Raw genomic sequence first — 25,268 nt, 5'->3', positions numbered from 1 at the left:
GGAACAGAAGCGATTAAAAAAAAAAGTTTGTAAGCAGCAGTGTTAGAAGATGAGTGACCATGGTAGGAATTCATCCGCAATGAAGAATGCTCAGAGCGGCTTCCATGAGCTCATGCCTTGCTCATGCTGTTTCTCTTCTTAAAAATTATGGAACTGACTTGTGTTTGGCTTTAAAAAGCTGGTATGAGAAATCACTGAATGGCTGAAAGATTGAGTGGTACAGGTGGACTGACTGTGTTAGCCCTGTCCTCCCATCAGGGACGAGCTCAGAGGGCAAGTCTCACAAAAAGGGCTTAGACACAGCAACAGATGCTCCCCTGACATCTCAAAGGCAGCAGGTTCAGAGGAAGGTCATCAGAATTGGAAGCAAAAGATAGAGTTCTATTGGCTGTGTTACCTTGAGTAAGTCACCTTACTTCTCTAAGCCTCTGTCTCCTTGTCTGCAAAATGGGAGCCTGCCTACCTCATACAAAAACCAGGCTGAGTGAGCTCTGTGCCTTCTGGGCACAAGAAAGCGCATCAACCCTGCAGATGCACTCAGCCCTATACCCAAAGGTTCTGGCTGAGGCGTGCAGCTTGCCCAGCCCAGATCTCCTCACCAGGAGCAGGAGCAGGTGGTACCTGCTGGATGAGCTCCTCCTCGTGCAGCAGGTGCAGCCGTGAGATGTTGTACTGCTCCTCCAGGGCCAGCGCAAAGTACTCCATACTTCGGATCGACAGCTTCTCCTTCACCGTGAGGATGATGTCCTGCAGGCACAGAGGCATAAGGGTCACCAAGGAACAGGCCAGCCCTCAAGTTCAGGCACAGAGCAGGGAGGACTCCCTTCACTTTCCCTCTGCTCCTCGGTGCAGATGGGGAGAGAAAGGCCTATACTGACTGGGTCCACTGCCAACGCAGGCAGCCAAATCTTGACGGGCCACATGTGGGACTTCTCATTGCCCCTCAAGGTCCTACACCCACCGCTCCCCTTTCCTCAAGGCTCCAGCACCACCCATACGGCCACCCTCTCTTGCTTTACTCCAAAGGCTGAAGCTATCCTTTGGGGCCTTATGCCTCACTTCAAGGTCTCCAGATTCATCCTCTCTCTGGAGTCTGCATCATCAACTGCTTACCAGACAGAATCACACCACCTACTCTCTATGCAACTATGGGAAATCAACCTGATGCTTCTGAACCTGTTTCTTCCTATGAAATGGAGGATAAGGATGCCTATTCAGAGGGGCTGATGGGATGACATGATAATTAATACTGTGCCACCAGAGTTGCCATGCCACGTTTTCCTCGTTCACTACAGTGGCCCCTTGTCTTTGCTGCCTCAGGGCATTCACAATGCTGTTCCCTCTGCCTGGCACACTCCTCCCACACTCTTCACAAGGCTGTTTCTTTCTCTTCAGAGAAAACTTCTCTGGTCGCTGTGTCTAAATGTGATTGTCCCTGTTATTCTCTGTCCCGGGTCCTGTTGATTTCCTTCATCACTACTGGATATGATTTTCTTCAACGACAGTTGTTCTCTAGTAACAGATAAGACAGTACAGTAAAGTTAAGTGAATGGGCTCTAGACCTAGACTTCCCCTCACTAGCTGTGTGTCCCTGGATAAAGTGCTTACTCTCTCTATGCCTCAATGTTTTCATCTCTAAGATGGTCATAATATTCACACCTCTCTCAGGGGTTGTGTGCAGTAAATTAATTTCCCCATATATGGCATTTAGAATCGCACTGACTGGCACATGGCAAGTGTTCAATACACGCTAGCTGCTGATATTTGTTTTCTTGCTTATTGTCATTTACCCCGCTAGATGCTAACCTTCCCCAGAATGTGAACCTTGCTTGTCTTGTGCTCCATTATATCCCCAAAGCTTGGCACTCAGTGATGTTCAATAAACGTTCACTCAGTGAATAAATAATCATCATAGACTCATCATAGATGTCCTGCCAGAATCTCAGATTTAGTAAGTGCCACACCATCAGGTGTTACCTGCTCCTCACAGCTCCCAATTCTGAATCCTCTTCCCACTTGCTCCATCGCCCTCCATAACTGACCAGTGACTAAGTCCTGAAGGGTCTATCTGCTTCTGTAACTCAACAACATTAATTCAATGCCTACTGTGAGCTGGCCATTATGGAGAGCCCCTCACTTGACTCTGTCCCCTCTCTCCATTCTCCATTTGGCTTGAGTTCACACATTTCTCCTGGCTTTGCTGAGTGGTGCCCTAAGGACCCCACCCCGCTACCCATCTGACCTCCACCTTGCATCTAGAGCAGGGGTTGGCAAACCATCACCTGTGGGCCAAATCTGGTCCACTGCCTGTTTTTGTAATTAAAGTTATATGGGAACACAGCCATGCCCATTCTCTACAATGGCAGAGTTGAGTAACCAAGACAGAAGCCCCATGGCCTGCAAAACCTAGAATATTCATTATCTGCCTCTTTACAGAACAAGTTTGCTGACCCCTGATCTAGAGAAACTTGTCTAAGCCTTGTACTTCTCATGCTCTCCCTGGCTCAAGAATATTCAGTGGTCCCCATGGCCCACTAACCCAAATCCAAACTCCTTAGCTTAATATTCAAAGCTCTCAAGTATCAGGTGCCAGCCCACTTCTCCCACTTTATCTTCTGCTGCTTTTTCCAGTGCACCCTGCTTGCAAGCCCCATATACTTGCCAAACTTTCCCATCACTGGATCTTTGTTGGTGTCATTCCACATGCCCGGGAAGCTGTCTTCACCTACCACTCCTGACCCATTCCTGTCCATCTTTCCAAGTCGGCCTCACAGGCCATCACATCCTGCGGGCCTTTCCTTGCCACCCAGTTGGAAGCTCTCTCTTCCTCCACACCATTTTCACATCCCGATTTCCTGGTTCTGAGCACACTGTACCCACCACAGTCTCCTTGTGAAATAACCCCAGGTCTCATCTCCTCACCCCAGCCCCATCCCAAGACTCTAGGCTCCCTAAGGGAGTCACCCAGGATAACTTATTTCTGTATCACCAACAGCTTTGCCAGCACACACAAAAGAGTCACTAAATGTTCACTGGGTCAAATGACATGTTATTTTCCTTGATTTAGAGAAAGAGGTTTTCTAATGTAAGAAATTTGCTTCTCTTGATAAGGGAGTGGGGAAGAGAAGTCACTGATGAACTGACAGTGGTTTTTCCCTTTTTTACCCATTTGGGGATTTGTTTATAACCCCCCCTCTTTCACTGTCATAAAGAGCTAAAAGACTTGCTTTTTAAAAATTTGGCTACTACAGATAAGTAAAATTAACCAGTATTATACCAGCTAACTCCTTGCCCATTTCTCCAACTCCATCTGTCATCTTGGCTTTAATTCCCCTGCGGTGTGTGTAAATCATCTCAAAGTCTTTTTGGCTACCAAAGGGGGACTCACTTTAAATAAATCACCCCCTCCATTCCAATGCACTTTGCTCAAAGATGACAGAAGTAGACACCTTGTCTAACGCATTTGCATAACTTTCATGCAGAATGGCAGCGTGGCCACCTCCAGTGCAGGGTTCAGAGACAACAGACCAAGTTGGAAGCCAGCTAGAAGCTAGCTGACCTTGACAAGTTTGGGATCTCTTGGGCCAGTGTTCTCATCTGAAAAGTAGGTTAATAATTGTCACTTTACAAGGTTACTGGGGGCATTAAGTGAGATAGTGCACGAGGAAGTACCCGGGGAAGTGCCAGACATGTAGTGAACACTGAACAAATCCAAACCCTCCTTTGGGTTTGAGTTTCCCAGGGTCAGACAGGTTTTCTCCAGCTTCTCCTCAGTCACACCAAGATAAGAATGGGATAGGGCATTTGGGGCAGCCCTAGGAACTGCCAAAGGGAGGTGCCAGGGAACACTGGTGTGTGTGCGTGCATTGAGTATGCATGTGTGCACTCAAGTGTATGTGCATATGTGTGTGTGTGTGTGTGTGTGTGTGTGTGTCTATCTTGGCTACTGTCCGGTACCTATAGCTGCACATGCCCACCTGAACCTGCTCTTCCCCCAGTATCAGAAGAGCTGGGCTCAGTGTTGACTTTTACACGATTTTTAATGTTTGAACAACTCCTTTGTTTGCTTCTTCCCTGGTGCCTCCCTCTAACACTATTTGCTTCCTTGTTCAGAAACTATAGTGTCATCCCTTATTGTCTATGGATAAAATCCAAACTCTGTTGCCTGCCATTTGAGGCCGTCCCCAGCCAGCCTGTGCCGTCTCCCACTCCTCCCACGAGAAAATGGCCTGTGTTCCAGTCCTGTGGGATGGTTTACTACTTCCTTAGCTATGTCGGTCTTACAGGCTCTCTGCCTTAGTTCATGGGACTTCTTCAGATTGATGTGCATCCTCTAACCCCTCAAAAACCCCGTCCCCACCTGTGCTTGTTGAAGTCTGAGAAACCCTTCAAAGCTCAGCTCAGGTCCAGCTTCTTTGCAAAGCCTTCTCTGACGTCCTGACAGGACAGAACATGGTCAGAAGGAAAGATGGTGCTCTTTCCCTTGCGTGCTGAGTACTTCCTTGTCCCTCTCTTTACAGCCCTTACTTCGTCCTGCCCTGGACTACTGGGAGCTCCAAGAATGTCCATCTTCCCTCAACTAGACTGCAAGCTCTTGGGAAACAGAGACCACTTTCTACCTCATTCTGTACCACCTGCCTCAGAGTATCTCCTTTGGGGGAACTTGTTAAATGTAAGTCAAACTGACTTCCATCCAGAACAGAATTCACAGGGGCCTGGACCTGCCCGCACACCTTGCCTGGAATTTTAGTGACTCTAGTCTTTTGGGTAGCAGGTGGAGTCCCATACAAGAGGCAGGGAAGTCCAGTGGTTAAGGGTGAATGCTTTTGAGTTGTATTGGGTACTTCATCTCTCTGAGCCCTGATTTCCTCCCCTGCAAGATGGTGATTAAAATACCAGCTTGCTGGGTGTTTGTGCAACTAAATGAGATAACACAGTGCTTGGCTTACTGCAGGTGCTCAGACCATGGTGGTTGTGAGATCACCAAGGTAGCTGCCTGGCAAGATGCCCCCGGGGTCCTGGGAGCCAGCAAATTCTCACTGGGAAAGAGATTCAAGTTTATTCCGAATACCTTCACAGTCGTGTGTGCCTCAAACTTGAAAGCTTTGGTCTGTCCATTCTCCAAGTACACCTTGAGCACGTTGGGCATACACAGCAGAGAATTACCCTGGAAAACACAAGAGTAGTGTTGAAACTGTCCCTTCCTGTCCCTGGGTGTGACAGATCCTCAGCTTCCCTGGCCCTGCCTGGTGCGGAGAGCAGAATTCTCCCCAACCTCCTCACCACATTGTAGATTGATTCTTGACATTTGGAGATTTCTCCAATGGATGAGGTCTATGCCACACAGATACAGGCGTGCTTTGTTCCAGGGATAGCCACTAGAACTGGAAGACGGTGAAGAGTGAGCCCTGCCACGAGCATACTGACAGCACTGTGCGAGCCTGTACAATGTCATGCGGCCATCAGCTGACACTTCACTGCTGGCTGCCTCCCTTATGGGATGCAATTTGGCAAGTCAGGTGACAAGCAGGCACATCGTCCCAGATGGGCCTTTCTGAGATTCTTGCACTGTGCCTTGTGGGGTTGGGTGAAATGGGGGGTAGGAAGCTCCCTCAGAGCCCCCTCAACATTTTACTGCTTCATTCCCTACAGTAAAGCAACACCAAAGGGCAGAGGGCTGCTCTCCGCCTCTACTCATCCCAACCATCACTCCGGATTTATGCGATCAACTGCCCCCATCTCTAATCTCTGCAAAGAGTTTGGGTACAAAGCCCACCTGGGTTAGAAGCTTACCATCTTTTTTCAAAAACCTGACAGCCTTTTTCAGATGAGAATTTTGTATCTTCTAAATATAAGGCCACTTGTATCGTTTAAGCAAGACTCACATTCATCACTCTACATAACTTTTTTTTTTTTAAACCACAGTACTTTTATGGAAGAAAAAGGAATATGGTCATATCCCAGTGCCATTTCACACTCAGTCAGGGATGAGGGATTTCACACCGCTCATGCTGTCATCTCACTACTCTGGTTTAGGGTATTTAGAAATCTTAATCTTTGGAATTCCCAAGTATGACATGCTTTCCTTGATACTTTATTATTTGTGATTTACCAAAAAATACATCCATAACATCATCACATAACTAAGGCTTTTCTCTAAGGCTTCTTCCAATTTTTATCTATACCTGTAAATAGCTTTTAGAGAGCCGCACTAATAGAACATGCACTACTCTATGTGCATTTTTACTCAACACATATACACTTCTTCACGTGGGTTTAATGTTTATAATTTTAATGGACTTATAAATAGTCTGTTGAGCTGAAATATCAGAATTTCTTTAACCATTCCTCTGCCCTAGACATTTAACATTTTTTCAAATTTTTTGCAATTTATCTATCAGTAAAACAGATATCTTTAACTACATGGATTTTTGCATTTAAATTATTTTATAGACTTAAATTAATGAGAATGTGATCCTTGGCCCACTTTTATGGCATTCATTAAGTTTTGTTTTCTTCTACTCCCAGAGATTAAATCAATTTACAAAGCCATCAATTAGTACATGAGTGTAGCTACTTTCTTGGCATCAGGGTTTACATTTTTCTTTATTTGTGCTCATTTACTAAGTATAAAGTAGCAGTTCTTAATATTTTCCTTTGCATTTATTTAACGGTTAGCAAAGTTAAGCATATTTGAAGTGTTGGTTTCCTTAAGTCAGACAGAGAAAGATAATACTGTATGATATCACTTATATGTGGAATCTAAAAAGTAAAACAAACTAGTGAATATAACAAAAAAGAAACAGACTCACAGATATAGAGAATAAACTAGATGTTACCACTAGGGAGGGGGTGGAGGGGCAAGGTAGGGGTAGGGAATTAAGAGGTACCAACTACTATGTATAAAATGAATAAGCTACAAAGATATATTGAACAGCACAGGGAATATAGCCCAAATTTTATAATAACTATAAATGGAGTATATAACCTTTAAAGATTGTGAATCACAGTGTTGAAACTTGAAACTTATATTGTGTATCAACTATACCTCAATAATAAAAAACCCCCAAACCCCCAAATGTTGTTTTCCTATTTCAGATTCTTCTAGGGCCTTAGTATGTTTCAAGGGAGAAAGTTTAGCAGCTGATTTTATCATCTTTTAAATACTTGAGAGGATGAAAAAGTAGGTCGCAATGATGAACTCTCGCTGGTTTGGCTGTCTCTGCCTCACGTGGCTGATACAGACTCGGTACCCTGAGCTGCAAGTCTCCCCAGGGGATCTGGTTCACATCTGCAGAACCCTTATTCTCTACCTGTTCTGTTAGTTGGTTCTAGCTTCTACTTCTCTTTACTATGTACTACTCTTAAAAACACAAGTTGAATCAAAATTTAATTTGCTGAAGAGGTCTGATCCATCTTCACAAACATGGACACACAGAGACTCAAATACTTCAGACTGACAGGATCTCAGGTCTTTTCTGATTAATACACTAGGCCTCCCACTAGACCTTCCTGAACAAATCCACCTTTTACTCTGAGGTCTAACGGAAGGTGGAGTCTGTTAAGCAACAGGACAAGAAGAAAATAAGGGCTCTCCAGATGTGAACCAGATCACCTGAATCCTGTGTTAAAATGGCCGTGACTCCCCATTCACTGGTCTCTATGCTAAGAAAATCAGATAAGGACAAGCTCTGATTTGAAAGTTTCAAAATCTATTATTGATCACTGAATTCAGAATGGTAATAGTTACAGACCATCGGGTGGAAAATATTTAAATTATGAATATATGAGTCTTTAACAGTGCACATTGAAAACATCAAACTCTAGCCAATATTTTCCCTTTGCAAACTTGTCTTCTGAACCCTCATATCCAACCACACCAATCCTGGGTATTCCCATATCAAAAAGAACTAGACAGCATATCACAGTGGAAAACAGAAGAACTGAAGTCACACAGACCTGTGCTCCTGTATTTCTAGCTATGGGATCTCAGAGGTTAATTCTCTTAACCTCTCTAAGCCTCTGCTTCCTCTTTTGTTAAAATACCTCCCATGCAGGATATGGTGATGACTAAGGATTATGTACCCAAAATTCACGCAATAGAGGTTCAACAGATGATGGACTCTTTAAAAAAACCAAAGCCCCCCCCCCCCACACAACCCGGCCACCATCACTACTATCAATATATCACCTTCAGAGGAAATACTAAGTTTGAAGATTTAGAATGAGAAATGAACAATCGGAATCTGTTGAAATTTCAAGGGCAGAAAAATGGAGTCACAGAATGACAGAGCCACACCCAGTGCGTCTCTCCCTGTCCACTGTTTGCAGGTGCCTCACTAAGGGGGCACAGAGCCTCCAGCAAGCCCGCTGCACTCCCTCTGCATCCCCTCTGTGCTGCAGATTCCAGAGTCTTCAGGAGATACATGCCAGGAGGCAGCTCACCCACTTCATGAAGAGTCATTTCAACCCCCTGAGCAGTGACGCACCTGGCTGTGTCCACTGACGAGCACTTCCTCTGCAAAGTGCACCTTCACGGGGTTAGTCTTCAGCCTGGCTCGCTTCTCCTCCGTTAGGAAGGAGGACTTGGGGACTCCCTGCAAAACATTAACACGACACACTTTAGAAAAATGTGGGACTTTCATAAAAGCCATGTACATCTTCTCATTTCTTAAAAACAAAAGCAAAAGCTTGACAGCTGTTGAGAATTCAATTAAAACCCACAGAGAAGGACGACATCCCATTAAAGATCTCTTTTCATAAAATTTAGGGATCTCAACCCAATGTTCTTATGCGTCTGAGAACAGCTCAAGATTCAATACAGTGGCCAAAGGCTGTGGTATGATGAAGACAAAGAGAACTGGCCTGTGAGCAAAGAGACCTGAATTCCAACCCAACTTCAGCTACTTAACAGTTCTGAGAACTACCTCAAACACAAATTGTTATGGAAGAAAACCAGTTGTGTGTTTGTGTGTGTGTGTGTGTGTGTATACACACTCCTTTCTTTGGCCTTCAGTCTTCTCTTCTGCACAATATGGGAACTGGACCAGGAGGCAGAAACAGCATCATGCTAACGAGCATGGGTTCTGGAGTCTAACTACCTGAAAAAAGCCCAGCTCTACTGATTTCTGCATGTGAGACCACGTGTCTGTGAGGCTATAGTGTCCTCATCTGTAAAAGGGGGATAACCAATATATCTACCTTGTAGGATCTTCTTTTGGCACAAATTAAATAAGACATTAAATATTAGTATTAATATTATAATAAATAATGTATTATAAATAATTAATAGAAATACAGATCTATACAATTAAACCAAAACATATTTTAATCATAAAATTCTATGTCCTAGAGAAGCAGTAATTAATATTCCAACTTAGGATTTTATAATTCCTAATCAATTTCAAATCATTTGAGGACTCTAAGAATCCACTCGGACAAAGATGAGCATTCTTGCTGAAGTAAAATATGTATGATCATTTGTCTTACAATCATATAACTTCTGGTGAGAGGCCCGAGTGGGCTAGACAATATTCAGGGCGTTTCTCAGGGGCGCAGGGGCCATCACCTGGGCTAATATCAGCTTTCCCTGCAGGACCTCCAAAGTACAGTATTCATACTCCTCTTTTCTTGGGAACCTCATAGGAATCTTAGGAATGGTACTGGAACATGTTAATTTTCCTCTCCCTATACTTTTTATTTTTTAAAAGGAGGCAGCTATATGCTGTTTCCCTCTCTCCTTACTTAACAAGTGCTAGCTTTTGCTATCATTTCTCGGAAATAGAGTAGGAAAAGAACTACCTAATTAAGATTAAGATGTTCTCCACTGAGATGATAATCAGCTAAATGAAAACAATCTCTCAACACCTGCATGATCATTTATAGCGATTAGCTTTCAGTATACTGTTATTTTACGTATTGGTTTCACATTATTTCATAGATAAGTTCTTCTATTTAGAATAGAAGAATCTCCATTTATCTGTGCATAAAACACTTGGTCTGTCATATTTATGGCAAACATCCTAGTCCTATTTAGGTGGGGTTTTTTTCCTGTTCTACTTCTAAGAAACAAACAAACAAAAAATAACACTTCAAATAAGGAGAGGAGGCAACAATTTCTTTGCTTTTTAGTGTTATGAAGTTTTTGGACCACAGAAATTTAATTTTTTCCACATAATCAAACAGCTGTTTGTTCCACTGTACCTTCTCCCACTCCCTAAATGCTTAGGAATTCTTTCTGCAACTTACGACTGGATAGACACCCATCCATATTGTTGACATTTTTATGGTTTGTTTTTTATATTTAAGTCTTTAACATCAAATGGTGTGAGATATGTCCCAGTACAATTTCTTGAATAATCATCTTTTCTCCCACTGATATGGAATGCCATATTTATCATATACTAAATTCCTATACTGGTATCTATTCTTGGACTTTCTATTTGATTAGATTGATATAGCCAACATTTCATCAATATCACACTATTTTAATTACTGCAGCTTTATTAGTTTTAAAATCTAGTATTTCAAGGCCATCCTCATTATTCCTTTTAAAAAAGATTTTCTTGATAAGTCTCACCTTGATATACTTTGTCAAAATCCAAATAAAAGTCCCACAGGGAGTCTGAATTTTCCTTAAGCATATACATTAACATGAGAAAATCCGACATATCAGTAGTCTTCCCATCAAGGAACATAATATGTAACTCCTTTTATATTAAAGAAAAATTTTACTTTCTTCAGTATTATTCTAGTTTCCTTCATGTAAGGCCCACATATTTCTTTTCCCTAAAGTTCTCTTATTTTTTAATTTTTTCCTGTAAAGAACTAGCCCTTGGATTTATTTATCAACTTTCCAATTTTTTCTGTTTTCCAAAGCATCATTTAGATTTAAATTTTTATCATTTTCTTTAATCTGCTTTATGCTTGTTTTATTAGTCTTTTCTTCCTCCTTCTTGCACTGAATATTTACTTAACCTGTTTTCTTGTTAAATAATAAAATCACTTTTAAGGTTATGAATTTTTCTCTGAGTATAGCTTCAACTGTATATAATAAGTTCTAAGAAGTAGAGTTCTAAATTTTAATTATTTTCTATCTAGTCTATAATGGTAATTTTTGCTTTTCCATTTGATTCTGTCTTTACTTAGGAGATTGCATTTTTATTCCAAATGACTGGGTGGTTTTAATTAAGTTTTTGATAGCTATCAATTTGTGTTTTATTATATTCTGGAAAAGAGACTTATACAGTTGTTTCTTTGGGGAATTTAGTTTTTTTTGGTGGTCTGGTATGTGGTCAGTTGGATTAGATTATTAAATGCATTATTAAAATTCTCTATGCCCCTATTTATTTTCTTGTCTATTTGTGGCCAAGGCTAAGGGGTATGTACTAAAGTCTCTCAGAATGAGAATTTTCTGTCAACTTTTCCTCCTTGGTAGTTTTCTCTTACAATCTGATTATATACTTTCCCCTGTATCACATATAAAGGACTCCTAGGCCTACAGTGGTTTAGGATGGCTGGCGCCTTTCTGTGCATCATCTGTGCCACACCTTGCCTTGCGGCAAGGTGCCTTCACACTCAACACGTTGTTGGGTCCTCAGAACAACCCATTAGATAGACAAGGCAGTTATTGTCCTCATCTCTGTTTTACAAAAGTCAAAACTGAAACTAAATGACTGCTCCACAGTGATATCACTCAGACCTGTCTTGAAACTCCTAGTTTGGTACCCTTGTCATCCCACTCTGCATAATCACAGGTCTGTCTCCTTAGCTGGACCATGAGTTCTTGAAGCCTGGACCCACATCTGTGTCCTCCACAATACTGGTACACAGGCTGTTTATTCTACAGGGGATATTCTGCTGGGGGTACAGGGTGTTGGGGCCAAGAAGGGTGAAACTAACACACAAGACATAAAAAGAGATATACCGATGTGCAGCGAACAACTGTGATTGAAAGAGAATCTTCAGCTTCCCTGAAAAAAAAGAATAAAGGTAAAAAAAGTCATCATTCTGGGTGATACACGTGTGTGTGTGCATGTGTGTGTGTGTGTTAGGGTCAAAAAGACTGGTAGAGGGCTTCCCTGGTGTTTCAGTGATTAAGAATCTGCCTGCCAATGCAGGGGACACGGGTTCGAGCCCTGGTCTGGGAAGATCCCACATGCCGCGGAGCAACTAGGCCCGTGAGCCACAATTACTGAGCCTGCGCGTCTGGAGCCTGTGCTCCGCAACAAGAGAGGCCGCGATAGTGAGAGGCCCGCGCACCGCGAGGAAGAGTGGCCCCCACTTGCCGCAACTAGAGAAGGCCCTCGCACAGAAACGAAGACCCAACACAGCCATAAATAAATAAATAAATAAATAAATAAATAAATAAATAATAAATTTAAAAAAAAAGACTGGTAGAATTACAAAGCAGCCTCTCTTGCCTCAGTTTCTTTGGCTCAGCAAAATTGAGAAGGACACTGAGAAAGCAGTGATCTGTGAAGGAACTTAAGCTGTCCCAGATGCCACTGCTACCTTAAGAAAATCTTCAGATACTTGCCTCTACCATCTGGTCCATACCTACAGCCACTAAATTAAGTCACTTATCTTTCTTTCTTTTTTTAAATTTCATTTTATTTTTGGCTGCACTGGGTCTTTGTTGCTGCGTGAGGGCTTTCTCTAGTTGCGGTGAGCGGGGGCTACTCTTCGTTGCGGTGCGCGGGCTTCTCATTGCGGTGGCTTCTCTTGTTGCAGAGCAGAGGCTCTAGGTGTGCAGGCTTAAGTAGTTGTGGCACACGGGCTCAGTGGTTGTGGCATGCGGGCTCAGTGGTTGTGGCACAGGGGCTTAGTTGTTCCACGGCATGTGGGATCTTCCTTGACCAGGGATCAAACCCGTGTCCCCTGCATTGGCAGGCGGATTCTTAACCACTGCACCACCAGGGAAGTCCCCACTTATCTTTCATTTAGTCTATATGATGGAAAACTCATCCGGTTGCTATGACCACTTGCTAGGTTTATGTCCAAAAAAAAAAAAAAGAAAAAAATTTTAAGAGAAAACAGAGCAATAACACAGATAACTTAGGTTGCTATTTCAGAAAACTGGCTAAACATTCATGAAATAAAATAAATGAATGTGGATAACCATGATCAGATAAAAGCCAACAAGTTTACGGAGTTTGGGCACACAAGGTTGGCGGGCCCAATCACTTAATCAAATACTAGACATTTTTGTTTTGTTATATAATCTCTTAGGTTCCAAAAGTGATCAAATCAACCAGATAAGTGCCAAACTTCCACTTTGCATTAGAGGACAGAACTGAAAAATCGATTCATATTTTCCTTTATCTCTGCCATTGCTAGAGAAGCAGTTTGCAAAATAATTTCATTTGATTTCTTGCAATATGAACATTTAGGCCAGCTGCTGCCAGTGTGTTACTTCCTCTAATAGATAAACTCAACCTGAGGTTTCTAAGTGCCTGGGGATTGCCTCTTTTCCATTTTATATAAGAACAGGTCTTTTTCAAGAGAATTCACAACAAACCAACGTCCAAGTACTCTCAAAAGGACAGTTTGGCCTCACAGATAGATAATCGGAGGAATTAGAGAGATTTTGTTGGTTTTTTGTTTGCTTGGTTTTTTACTTTTATAAATGGCAATGACACTGGGAACTAAGCTAAAAAAGTAAGCAGTTCCGGGATTCCCACACAAGGCACGTAGCTGAGAGTGCAGATGCAAGCATACATCAGGTCACATCCCCGCTCACGAGTCTTCAGTGGCTCAGTCTTCCAGGAGGAGAATAACCCCTGAACTCGCTGTGTCAGCACCAAGACCCTCCATCATCTGGGCCTCACTTCCCAGAACTTTTCTCTAGGTATCCAGTGCCTTAGACAAATTGAACCGCTCAGTGTCCCCTACTCCCCAGCCAGTCACTCCTCCTTATCACTTTGCATGGATTATCCTTCACCTCCATCTTTGTGGCCCAAATTCTACCCAGCATTAAAGGTAGAACTTGGCCAGCTGAAATACTTCTGTACTCTTCTCTGTTTCGTCAAACCACAACTTCCCCACAAGTTGGAGGAATCTCCAGCATTTACAGCCCCTTTCCCCTGCTTCTCTTGAGGCACTGTCTGCCCTCAACCTTAGCGGGGTATACACGAGCTGTCTCTGCACTACCACCCTGTAAGTGTCTGGGGAGTGGAGTCCCTTTGCCCCCCAGGGTTCCTTGCCCATTGAACAGATCAGGGTTCAATGTTACCTAAACATCCAAATTTTGGTCTACTGTTTTAAATTGTGAATACTTTTGTTTATTAGTCAGAGTTTGATCTATCTAGCCTGGCAGAGATATTAGTAGCAGTGAAAATCTAAAATTCATTTGCTGGAATTGAGAAATTCTTTGAGAAAACCACCCGGCAATTGGGAAAGCAAACTTCATGATTTCCGTAACCATATTTCATTTTTTAAAATGAAATAATCAAATCCTTTCCTGGCTGCCCCACCCACTCACCTTATTCCCTGGCAATCTTGAAGCAATATTGGGCGTGGTTGAGAGGATTCTATTTTCTACACTATGATGGATTCTCTGTAAATCTTATGTCTCTCCGCAGCGAGACTGTGGACTTCCTGAGGTTGGAGACTGCATCCTGCATTTTCATTTTCTCCTTCTCAGACTTTGTTATTGTTGCCTGTTATTCAGTGTGTGCTGCACACGATAGGCCCTCAGAAATGAAAACCACCACTCACAAAAAGGCACAGACTAAAGTACAAACTTGAAGTATCTTCAAGCTGGCTTTCCTCTAACTCTATTTCTCGTTTCCCTTTATTTATATTAAAGTCATTAAAACAGTGTTGGGTGAAAGTTTTAAAAGACAAAGGCTGCACGTGCCTATAGAACATCTGCCAGGCCTCCTCACTCCTGTCACTCATTTCCTCTGTCTTAAAACCAGGGTCACCAACTGTCAGTGCCGACCACATTCACTCATTCCACTGAGCACCCACTGTGTGCCTGGTCTTAAGGAGATCATGGTCAAAGCAGAAAGTGAGACATTTACAAAAATCACCATGACACCAGGTAGAAGTTTGTAGGTGCCATACCAATGGAACTACATATATGCCTACCAGGCTGCACCAAGAACATTTAGGAAGAGATATTAAAAGGGTTAAAGAACAATAAGCAGACTTAGTGTCTAATTTTTGGCATATGTTACAACAACCCTATACATCCTTAAGGGGTAGGGCCTATGTATTATTCATAATTACATTCCCCGCAGCACCTAGCACAGTGTTTTGGGCATTGCAGGGGGGTGATAAATATAGCACCCTGTGCCTCCCCATCACTTCTGTAGGCAGGTGAAAGACGGCAGATAGTAACAGAGATGGAATTCTAAAACAAGGCTGTTATTGCTGCTTTAAAGGAGCCTGGACTTTACTTAAATCCCAGGGATATCAGTTATGCCCTTTCTGTCTCCCATCCTTGCTCTATAATAATCTGTGCAATATATATAATAATATATATAATTCTGTGGATGACGGAAGACAATTTAGTACCTCAGAATATCGACCGCTCGTTCACAGGAAAGGTCTTCAGCAGGCTCGTTGTTCATCTGGAGGATCTGATCACCAGGGAGAAGCTTGCCATGAGCGGAGCCTCCTGTTGAAGAGAAAAGAAGTAACGGGTGTTCATGCCAGAAGGGCCCAGACCCCATGTGTCACAGCAGCTCACCTGAATGGCAGCCTGATCCAGTCCCCAGGGCACCGGCTCACCCCCACCCCTGGCCAGACTTGGGCTCACGTGGATTTCAGTTTTCCTGTTTACAAAGCATGGATAACGTACCTACCATCCATCACCTTCAAGGGATGTTAGGAGAGTGTCCAGTGAAAGAAGACTAGCAGAAACTCCCTGAATCAACAGAGCTGGCCAGTGAATCTACTACATTCATTGCTAAAGAACTCTGGTGTGTGTGTGTGTGTGTGTGTGTGTGTGTAAATTCAAATTAATAGATTTTAACTAGTCCCAGATCTCACATCAATACATAGCTGAAGTATGACAAAAAACACTACATATTCCCAGCCTGCTCATCTTCACCCTGATACAGCCTATATTTTACAGAGACTCAAGTGAAAACAAATCAATAATTTCTATTACTGTCTGCCCAGAAACTCTCCCCAGCTCAGAGCATGCAGGGTTCAGAGAGGAGGGCCTGCTGGTCCCAGTACTGTCACTGTCCCTGAGACTGGCCGGGGGCCACGGGTGGGCAAATCCCTGGCTGAGGCCAGTGGACCTGGGGTGCAGATCAGCAAGTGCACTTGGAGCTCCTCCCTCCCAGCACCACAGGAAGGCACAAAGCCCTAGACAGAATTAGGTCGAAATTAGATGTGCCCTGTCTAGCTTTCTGGGGTAGCATTTTCTACATTATGTTATAGCACAGAGAGATGGGAAGAGAACAAGGGATATTTCCCCCCAAGAAGCCAAAATCCTTTCTTGTTTCCCAGTCAGCCCCTACCTGCTGTGACGGCCACCACTGTGAGGGGAAGGGTCTCAGAAATGTGAAATCCATAGTCCTGGAGGAGATCGTCTTTGTCTATTTTTACTGTGTGTTTCACAGGGATGATGGTCTGGGTTGGGATCCCAGGGGGTCCATCAGCTGCAGCATCTTTAGCCCTGGAAGAGAAGGAGTGTGTCAAAAAGACAGAGAGGGGAGTCTAGTTGGTGGCCACAAACTAGGTCAGCCCTAGGCATTCTGGAGGAGGAAGATGCAGAGCTGAGTGGACACCAACTCTCCTCTTGAGAGAGAGAGACGACACAAACGCCAGTAGATGAGGCAGCAGGACATAGCACCGTGCTCTGAAAGAGAGGTCGTGAAGTGCTGTGGGTACTCAGAGAAGAGGTAGAGCAGTTTTAACTTTGTGGGCTAGAGGAGAAGGAATCAGGGAAGCATTTGCTACCTAGAAGAGGTGGCATCTGAGAGATGTCGAGGGTATATCTACACAGCCCAAATCCTGGCACACAGAAGATATTCAGTAACTGCGGCTGAGTGGATGGATGCATAGATGCATGGATGGATGGATGGATGGATGAACGGATGGATGGATGGGTGCATGGATGGATGGATGGATGGATGAATGGATGGATGGATGGACAGGCATTCCAGGCAGGGGGCACTGCTTCAGCAGAGGTACAGAAGAGGAAAAACATGGACTGTGAATAGGAACAAGGAATTGCTCAGTTTAGATGTCTAATGATGACTAATTTTTATAGGTGAATTGTTTCTTTGGTGATTTTTTTCTTTTTTTCTTTATAATGAACGTTGCTTCCCCTTCAACTTTGTAACTGTGAGGATTCCAATATAAAATCTCAGATACTGCAGACTCCCTCTATATTAATTGTTAAAAACATGTATGTTCTCTATATATCTAAAAGCAGGTAAGTTGAAAGTTGTATTTTCTATCTCTCAATACCACAAAGCGAATTTATGAGCTATTTTTCATTTGTCTGTGGCAAATGATTTTTTTCCTTCTAAGAATCAGTGGTTCTTTCTGAAGAAGGTCAAATAGTGATGGGGTAAGGTATTTACTGTCATTATAAACAACTGAAATGTGGAGGAGTAACAGCTCCCTCGGGGCTCTGCAGCTAAGGTTTATCATTTATTCTCATCTATTTACCAAACACTGTCAGGAACTCTGCCCAATGCAATAGGACCTCGGTTATCTGAAAATCACCTCTCTGTCATTTATAATAATCTCAAGTTTCAACAAGGACCAGGAAATATTAAAAAACTGCTTCGTGGAACCAAAATGCGGTGACAAGTCCCAGCCTTATTATGCACATTATCCATCAAGGAGTTCTCTTAGGAGTAAGGAGAGGATTTCTCCTAGGTGAGCATATGGGTAATACTGAGAAGTGTTAGAAGACAGACTTAACAAGAGGGAAGAAACAGAAATCTCTGATAATTTATACTGAATAAAACCCATAGTTATTCCTGATTAAAAAAAAAAAAAGAAAACTTTAAAGCTCTGAAAGGGCCTTTCTAAGTAAAATAAATAATATAGTGCACTGAAAGGCAAAAATCAACATCTGTGGTCCTTTGAAAAAGCAACAGGAGGGACACCCTAGACACTACTCCTATTTAATGTGGCAGGAGAAATGCCTGGAATACTTATCAGAGAAGGAAAAATGATAAGAGGAATAATAAGCATACCTTCTTTTTCCCAAACAGCTGATGATCTACACCTAGAAAATGAATTCACAAAGAGAATTGCTAGTGCTTGAAAAATAAGCTTAGTGGAGTTGCAGGATAAACACATAAAACACAGCCACAAAAAGCATCCAACAATTCATTAAAAACAGAGTAGCTGAATGTGTATTAGGTGCTAGGCATTCTTAATAAGCTGATGCAATAAAGGAAGACACAAGTAAAACTGAGGCTGGATTCCTGGTTGGGAAGATTACATATTGAAAAATGAAAGTAAGTACTGAACGAAAATATAAATTTGATGGAATACTGGTTAAAAATCCTTCCAAATTAAAAAAAAAAAACTTGATAAATTGGTGACAGTAATAGTAGCAGTAACAACAACAACGATAATCATTTGTAACATTTATTGAGCACTAACTATGTACCAAGGAGTGATCTAAGTTGTTTTCATGGCTCATTTGACCCTTACAACACACTTGTGAGGTAGGTATGATTATTATCCCTATTTTATAGATAAGAAGACTGAATCTTGCTTTGAGAGACTTTAACCTGCTTAAAGTCACATAGCTGGGGAGGGAGTTTCAAACTGGGGCTACTTTCTTCAAAGGCACTGCAGCACAGCTGTATAATGCAAGTCACATTTGTAAATGTAACTTTTCTAATAGGCACCTGAAAAGGGGGGAAGAAATGAAAAAGAAACAAGTGGTTTTTAATATATTTTTATTTAACCTAATATATCCAAAATACTATCATTTCAACATGTAATCAATAAAAAAATTATTGATGAGCTATTCTGCATCCTTTTTTTCATATTATGTCTTCAAAATTCAGCGTGTATTTTATACTTACAAAGCATATCAACTTGGATGCTATATTTTCAGCAGAAATTCTCAGATTTCATAAAATTTACAGTTAAAAAGTAAATTTTCAGGCCCAAGTCCTTCCGAACATACTTAAAATTTTCCAATAACTGAATGATCAGTCTTTACATCTAAACTAATTAAAATCAAATAAAATTAAGTATTTAATCTCTCAGTCATACTAGCCACATTTTAAGGGCTTAACAGCCATCTCTGGATAGTGGCAACCATATTGGACAGCACAGATCTAGAGCCTATGACAATGTATGAAAAATATACGAGACTCTCATATACAAAAAGAAAATTTCTAACTTCAAAATTGTCTTAACAGATGTTAGAGCAAATACCTTAAAAGGTACTTTATGGGCTTCCCTGGTGGCGCAGTGGTTGAGAATCTGCCTGCCAATGCAGGGCACACGGGTTCGAGCCCTGGTCTGGGAAGATCCCACATGCCGCGGAGCAACTAGACCCGTGAGCCACAATTACTGAGCCTGCGCGTCTGGAGCCTGCGCTCCACAACAAGAGAGGCCGCGATAGTGAGAGGCCCGCGCACCGCGATGAAGAGTGGCCCCCGCTTGCCACAACGAGAGAAAGCCCTCGCACAGAAACGAAGACCCAACACAGCCATAAATAAAATAAATAAATAAATAATTAAAAAAAAAAAAAAGGTACTTTATGTCAATTTGTCAAATCTTACATAGTTATATAAAATATTTGTTGTGAGATGTGGGTACATTTTAATGTAGAGTGGGTCTCCAAAATATGAGAAAACTTGAAGCCTAGAAGACTTAAAAGAGTTGTGCTTGAACCTAGATTATTTGACCTGGGAGCCTGGGCTCTTGAACACTAAATACTGCTGCAAGAATGAGGGTAAACAAGATGTGCAAGCACACACTCATGTGTGGGTACACTTGTGTGTGCATACACCCATCTTCCTCTCTTCTATAGATCACAGTCTTAATCTGCTCCTATCAGACAGAGGCGATGATCAAAACTGCATGGCGTGGTCTTCACCAATGAAACAGAATAGAAACTTTAGAAAATCTTTTAAAATATTAGGTGGCTAGCCAGAAATAACTCAACATGGTGACATAATCACCACACTGCAGTACTAAACACCATACAAAGTATTATATTTCAAAAAGGTCAAAAGAGAATTATAAAAGCTAGAACTAAATATGGACCCTTTATGCCAGCCTCCGGAGAGGAGGCACATTTTTAAGGATTAGAAAATTAGAGACAGGCATAAGATATAAGATGGATGGTTTGAATGTGAATTTCAATAGCTAATACATAAATACAAATAAATAAAAGATTAGATAACAGAATAGGACACAAGGAGAAATGTTAAGTGATAAAAGTTTATAACTTCATCTTGTACACAAAAATTAACTCAAAATGAATCACAGACCTAAATACAAGAGCTAAAACTATACAACTCTTAGGAGAAAATATAGGAATAAATCTTTGTGACCTTGGTGTCATATTAGATATGCACAAGCAACAAATGAAAACATAGATAAACTGAACTTCTTCAAAATTAAAAACTTTTCTGCTTAAAAGGACATCACTGTGGACTTCCCTGGTGGTGCAGTGGTTTAGAATCCGCCTGCCAATGCAGGGGACACGGGTTCGAGCCCTGGTCCGGGAAGATTCCCACATGCCGTGGAGCAACTAAGCCCGTGCGCCACAACTACTGACCCTGTGCTCTAGAGCCCATGAGCCACAACTACTGAGCCCGCGTACCACAACTACTGAAGCTCGCATGCCTAGAGCCCGTGCTCCACAACAAGAGAAGCCACCGCAATGAAGAGTAGCCCCCCCCCGCCACGACTAGAGAAAGCCCACACTCAGCAACAAAGACCCAACACAGCCATAAATAAATAAATAAATAATTTTATTAAAAAAAAAAAGGACACCACTGAGAAAGTGAAAAGACAACCCACAAAATGGGAGAAAATACTTGCAAATCATATATCTAATAAGGACCTTGCATCTAGAATACATAAAGAATTCTTATAATACACTTAAACAAAAAAGACAAATAACCCAAATAAAAACTGGGCAAATAATTTGAATAGACATTTCTCCAAAGAAAATATACAAACAGCCAAGGAGCACAAGAAGAGATCATTAGCCATTATGGTAATACAAATCAAAACCACAGTGACATAACACTTTACACCCACTAGGATGGCTATAATCAAAAAGATAGGTCAAGTGTTGGCTAAGGTGGAGAAAATGAAACCCTCATACAGTCTTGCAGTTCCTCAAAAGACTAAACATTGAGTACCATATGACCTAGCAATTCCACTCCTAGGTACATACCCAAGAAAACTGAAAGCATATGTCCACACAAAACTTGCATGCAAATGGTCACAGCAACATTATTCATAATAGCTCCAAAGTGGAAACAACCCAAGTATACATCAACTAATGAAATGACAAAGACAATATTCCATAGTAGACTATTATTCAGCAATAAAAAGGAATGAAATACTGATATATACTATAACATGGATAAACCTTGAACACATTATGCTAAGTGAAGGAAGTCAGCCACAAAAGACTACAAATTGTATGATTCCATTCATGTGATATGTCCAGAATAGGTAAATCTATAGAGACAGAAAGTAGATTAGTGATTGCCTAGGGCTGGGGAAGGAGGGTTTTGAAAGGAAATGGAGAGTGACTACTAATACATATGGAGTTTCTTTTTGGGGTGATGGAAATCTTCTAAAATTCATTGTGGTGATGGCTGTACATCCTTGTGAATACACTAAAAACCAGTGACTTGTACATTTTAAGTGGGTGAACTGCATGGCATGTAAATTATATCTAAATAGAACTGTTGAAAATAAGTAAATCAATTAAAAAAATAAAATCCTAGAGGGAAAAAGCTTACAATAAAAATATATGCAGAATGGGCATAAATACATGCAGTAAATACCCAGATTTCACATGCTCAAAGCAAGTGAATTGACAACTTGCACATGAAGAAATAAAGCTGGTAAATAACAGAAAATGCACAACCCTAGTCACTGAAGAAGCATAACTGAAAGGACTACAGAGAACTATTACATATCTACTAAAGCACCAAATATGAATAAAAATAATAAAGCCCAACATGTGTGGGCCCTGGTATTTAAGGCTAACTGTATAAATTGGCTATTCAATCTCTCTGGAAAATAATCAGGGAAATTATAATATGAATTTAAAATTTGATCATTTTCTTTGACCTTCTGTTACCATTTTGACTGACATTCCTCAAATAACTGCCCTCCCCCAAAATAAAATATTATTTGCACTAGACTATGAATTCCTAGAAGATAAGGGTGACTTTTATTCATCTCTGTGTTCCCTGTGCCATAAAGTCCTAGAACAGAGTATGAACTCAAAAGACCCTAGCTCTTGAATATTCAAAAATATTTACCATAGCTTTATTTAGAATAGTGGAAAAACTTGAAACCACTCAACAGAGAACAGATAAATCAAGCACAGTAAGGAATTGCCCCAAGACTCTACATCAATGAAGTACCACAAGCCTGTGAATCTTAGACATACATGGAAACACAGCTTAGAAAATACCCTTCCAGAGTATCTTCTAAACTGTGGTTCAAACCCCCTTCCTAAGGGAGAGATCAATTATTCTGTCCCCACAGCTCCCCATCACCCACAGGATAAAAGTTAAACTCCTCAACCTTACCCTCATGTTTCTTTGTCTTTAAGTCTCAGGCCCTGGCCAACATTCCCTACCCACTCTCCTTCCCAGGCTGTCACTCCAGCCTAATCTTACCTGCTGCACCAGTTTTGCATCTGGGCCTCAGTTCATGCAGCTACCTCTCAGGAAAATGTGAGGCCAATCAAAGCCCAGCTCAAATGCTGCCCCTTCCAAAATGCCTTCTCTGATTTCCTAGCTAGACACAAGTTCTCTCAGCTCTGAGCTCTTCTGGCCTAGAGCACCTCAACTTCAGTGATAACTGATTCCATATATCATCACCCCGAATAGACTGTAAATTCTCGGAATGCAGGAACCACTTTTTACCCACCTCTGTATTTCTCACCATACCGAGTGAAGAACTTTGCCCACAGAAAGCATCTGTGCTTATTAGGTGAATACATGAGCAAAACACTATATATAGAGAGCATGATGCAAAATAGTACCTCTAATATGATTAGCAAAGGTGGAAATGTATATTTAACCACTAATAAATAGCAGACAATTTGAATGTAAGTGACAGAGTTCAATGTTTGTCATTTGTCCTTTGTTTGCTTAATTTGAAATATAGCTCAGCCTTATGACAATCGTCCTAATCAAGACCCATCTTTTCCATGTCCCAGAGCTCAGTAAATGGTATCAGGACGAGGCTCAGTTGCTCAAGCCAGACTCCTGGGAGTCATCTTTGACTTTACCCTGCTCTCACCCCTAATATCCTATCCGTCAGTACTACAAAAGATCTCCAAGATGTCCACTTATCTCTGTCTCCATGACCACCATTCTATTTCAGGACCCTGTTACCTGTCCTGAAGATTTCTGTAACAGTCTCCTAGCTGGTCTCCCCACTTTTCATTCTTGTCTCACCTGAATGATTCTCCATCCAGCAACCAGACTGATATTATAAATGCAAACCTGCTCATATATCTGCCCTGACTAAATGGCCTAATCCAAAATCCTTAATATGGCTTAATACAGTGCCTGCCCACCACTGAAGCCTCTACAATGAAGCCATTTGTTCTCTCGATATTTTTGTTCCAGCCAAACTAATATCCTTGGAGCTCCTCAAATACACAAGGGCTTCCCTCTGCCTAGAATACCGCCCAACCCCTAACATAACACTCTTTAGAAATTTCCCAAAACACCCAACCATACACTATCTGCCCAGCTCCTACTCAATCTTCTGATTTTGGCAGAAATATTCCTCTCCCTCTGCTGAACCTGTACACAGAACCTGTACATCCCTTTTTGAAACACACATCATATTTGAAATGACCAGTGTGAAGTCTCTTGTCCTTTCTAGACAACAGCTCATATGGCAAAACCGTGTCTTTCTTGCCCCATGTGCTGAACTCAATGCTAGGCATAGAGCACGGCTTAATAAATGTTTGGAGACCAAAAGAAAAACACAGACCTTACCATGTTTAGAACAGAATCCATTTTGATGCTTTTCAAGTGGGTAGGCTTCATTTATCTGACTTTTCCATTTGGAATGGTGTGCTCCTCAACAATGGTAGACAAATGAAGCCCTGCTGTGTTGACTAATCCCTGGATGGTATCAGGAACTTTGGCCCAAAGTCTGTTTTTTGACATTTTCCCCAAAGGCCACATTTCAGCTTTTGTTTGGAAAGGGATTGCTTAAGAACAGGACCAAACCGTGGCCTCTCCTCACAAAGAATGTTCAATATTTGACAGAGAGCTGAAGGAAATGATCTCTGTAGCAAAATTTCCTCCTCCGAAGAACCTTATAAATATCAAACTAAGCGCCGACAATCCAAAAACCTGTCTGATGCCTCTGTAATGGTTTCAAATCATAAATCTGAGGTCATTGCTGTGATTTTACTTTGGAACAGCATAAGACCTGGCGACACTAATAGAATTCCTGTCAGATAACTGGATCAAGCCTAAGGTAGAACTAGAAAAAACATGTAAAATTTATCATGAAAATAGCCTCGTGTAGACTAATTCTGTATTTTATGGGTCATAAGTTCATACTGAGCTGATCAATAATGCTGAGAAGAAAAAATAACAGATAGAGATAGATTAGGTTTCAAATATTCTCTGGCTTTTTATCTGCTCTCTAATACGTTGGAAAATGTATTTTGCCTCTATCTTGTAACAACAAAGAATTCACCTTTGAGTTCCAGCAGGATGTGGAGAAACTACTTTGAATCTATGGTTAAACACTGTATTATGTTCAGCTTGAGTGATTTTAAAAGCTAATGTCTGGTATAAGCTGGCTTTTTAATCTAAAGTTTATTCAAAGAAAGAAGAAATAGAAGTAGCAGCCTGTACCAGAAAGAAATTTATCATGTAGTCATAATCATAGGACTATGCTTGTGGCTGTGAAAGTTTCTAGGGGACCACTGAATGTACATATTGTAAGTACAGTGCAAAGGCCTACAGTTGAGAGGAGGAGAAATTATTCCACTGTTACTCTAAAAAGGAGGTTCAGGAGACAATGGCAACCCTGCAGATGCAGCACAGGAGCCTTCTAACCTGTTCTGTTCGAATCTTTCCACT

At 41.5% G+C, this 25,268-nt stretch overlaps 1 protein-coding gene across 1 annotated transcript in view; it reads right to left on the bottom strand.

Moving 5' to 3' along the window:
• The window catches only part of FRMPD1 (FERM and PDZ domain containing 1), a 53,914-nt gene that overhangs the window by 17,484 nt on the left and 11,162 nt on the right, over positions 1-25,268 (bottom strand). Inside the window, exons 2-7 of the mRNA XM_082400633.1 lie at positions 16,479-16,636; positions 15,523-15,625; positions 11,927-11,972; positions 8,490-8,597; positions 5,072-5,167; positions 550-747 (exon numbers count right to left, since the gene is read on the bottom strand). Coding sequence (XP_082256759.1) covers positions 550-747; positions 5,072-5,167; positions 8,490-8,597; positions 11,927-11,972; positions 15,523-15,625; positions 16,479-16,636 — 709 coding nt within the window. The remainder of the gene's footprint in view (positions 1-549; positions 748-5,071; positions 5,168-8,489; positions 8,598-11,926; positions 11,973-15,522; positions 15,626-16,478; positions 16,637-25,268) is intronic.

Source organism: Balaenoptera borealis, assembly GCF_965194805.1.
Source record: "Balaenoptera borealis genome assembly, chromosome: 8".
NCBI classification, from domain to species: Eukaryota; Metazoa; Chordata; class Mammalia; order Artiodactyla; family Balaenopteridae; genus Balaenoptera; species Balaenoptera borealis.
The sequence above is the reverse complement of the archived record's forward strand: the minus strand, read 5'-3'. Positions and strand labels throughout refer to the sequence as shown.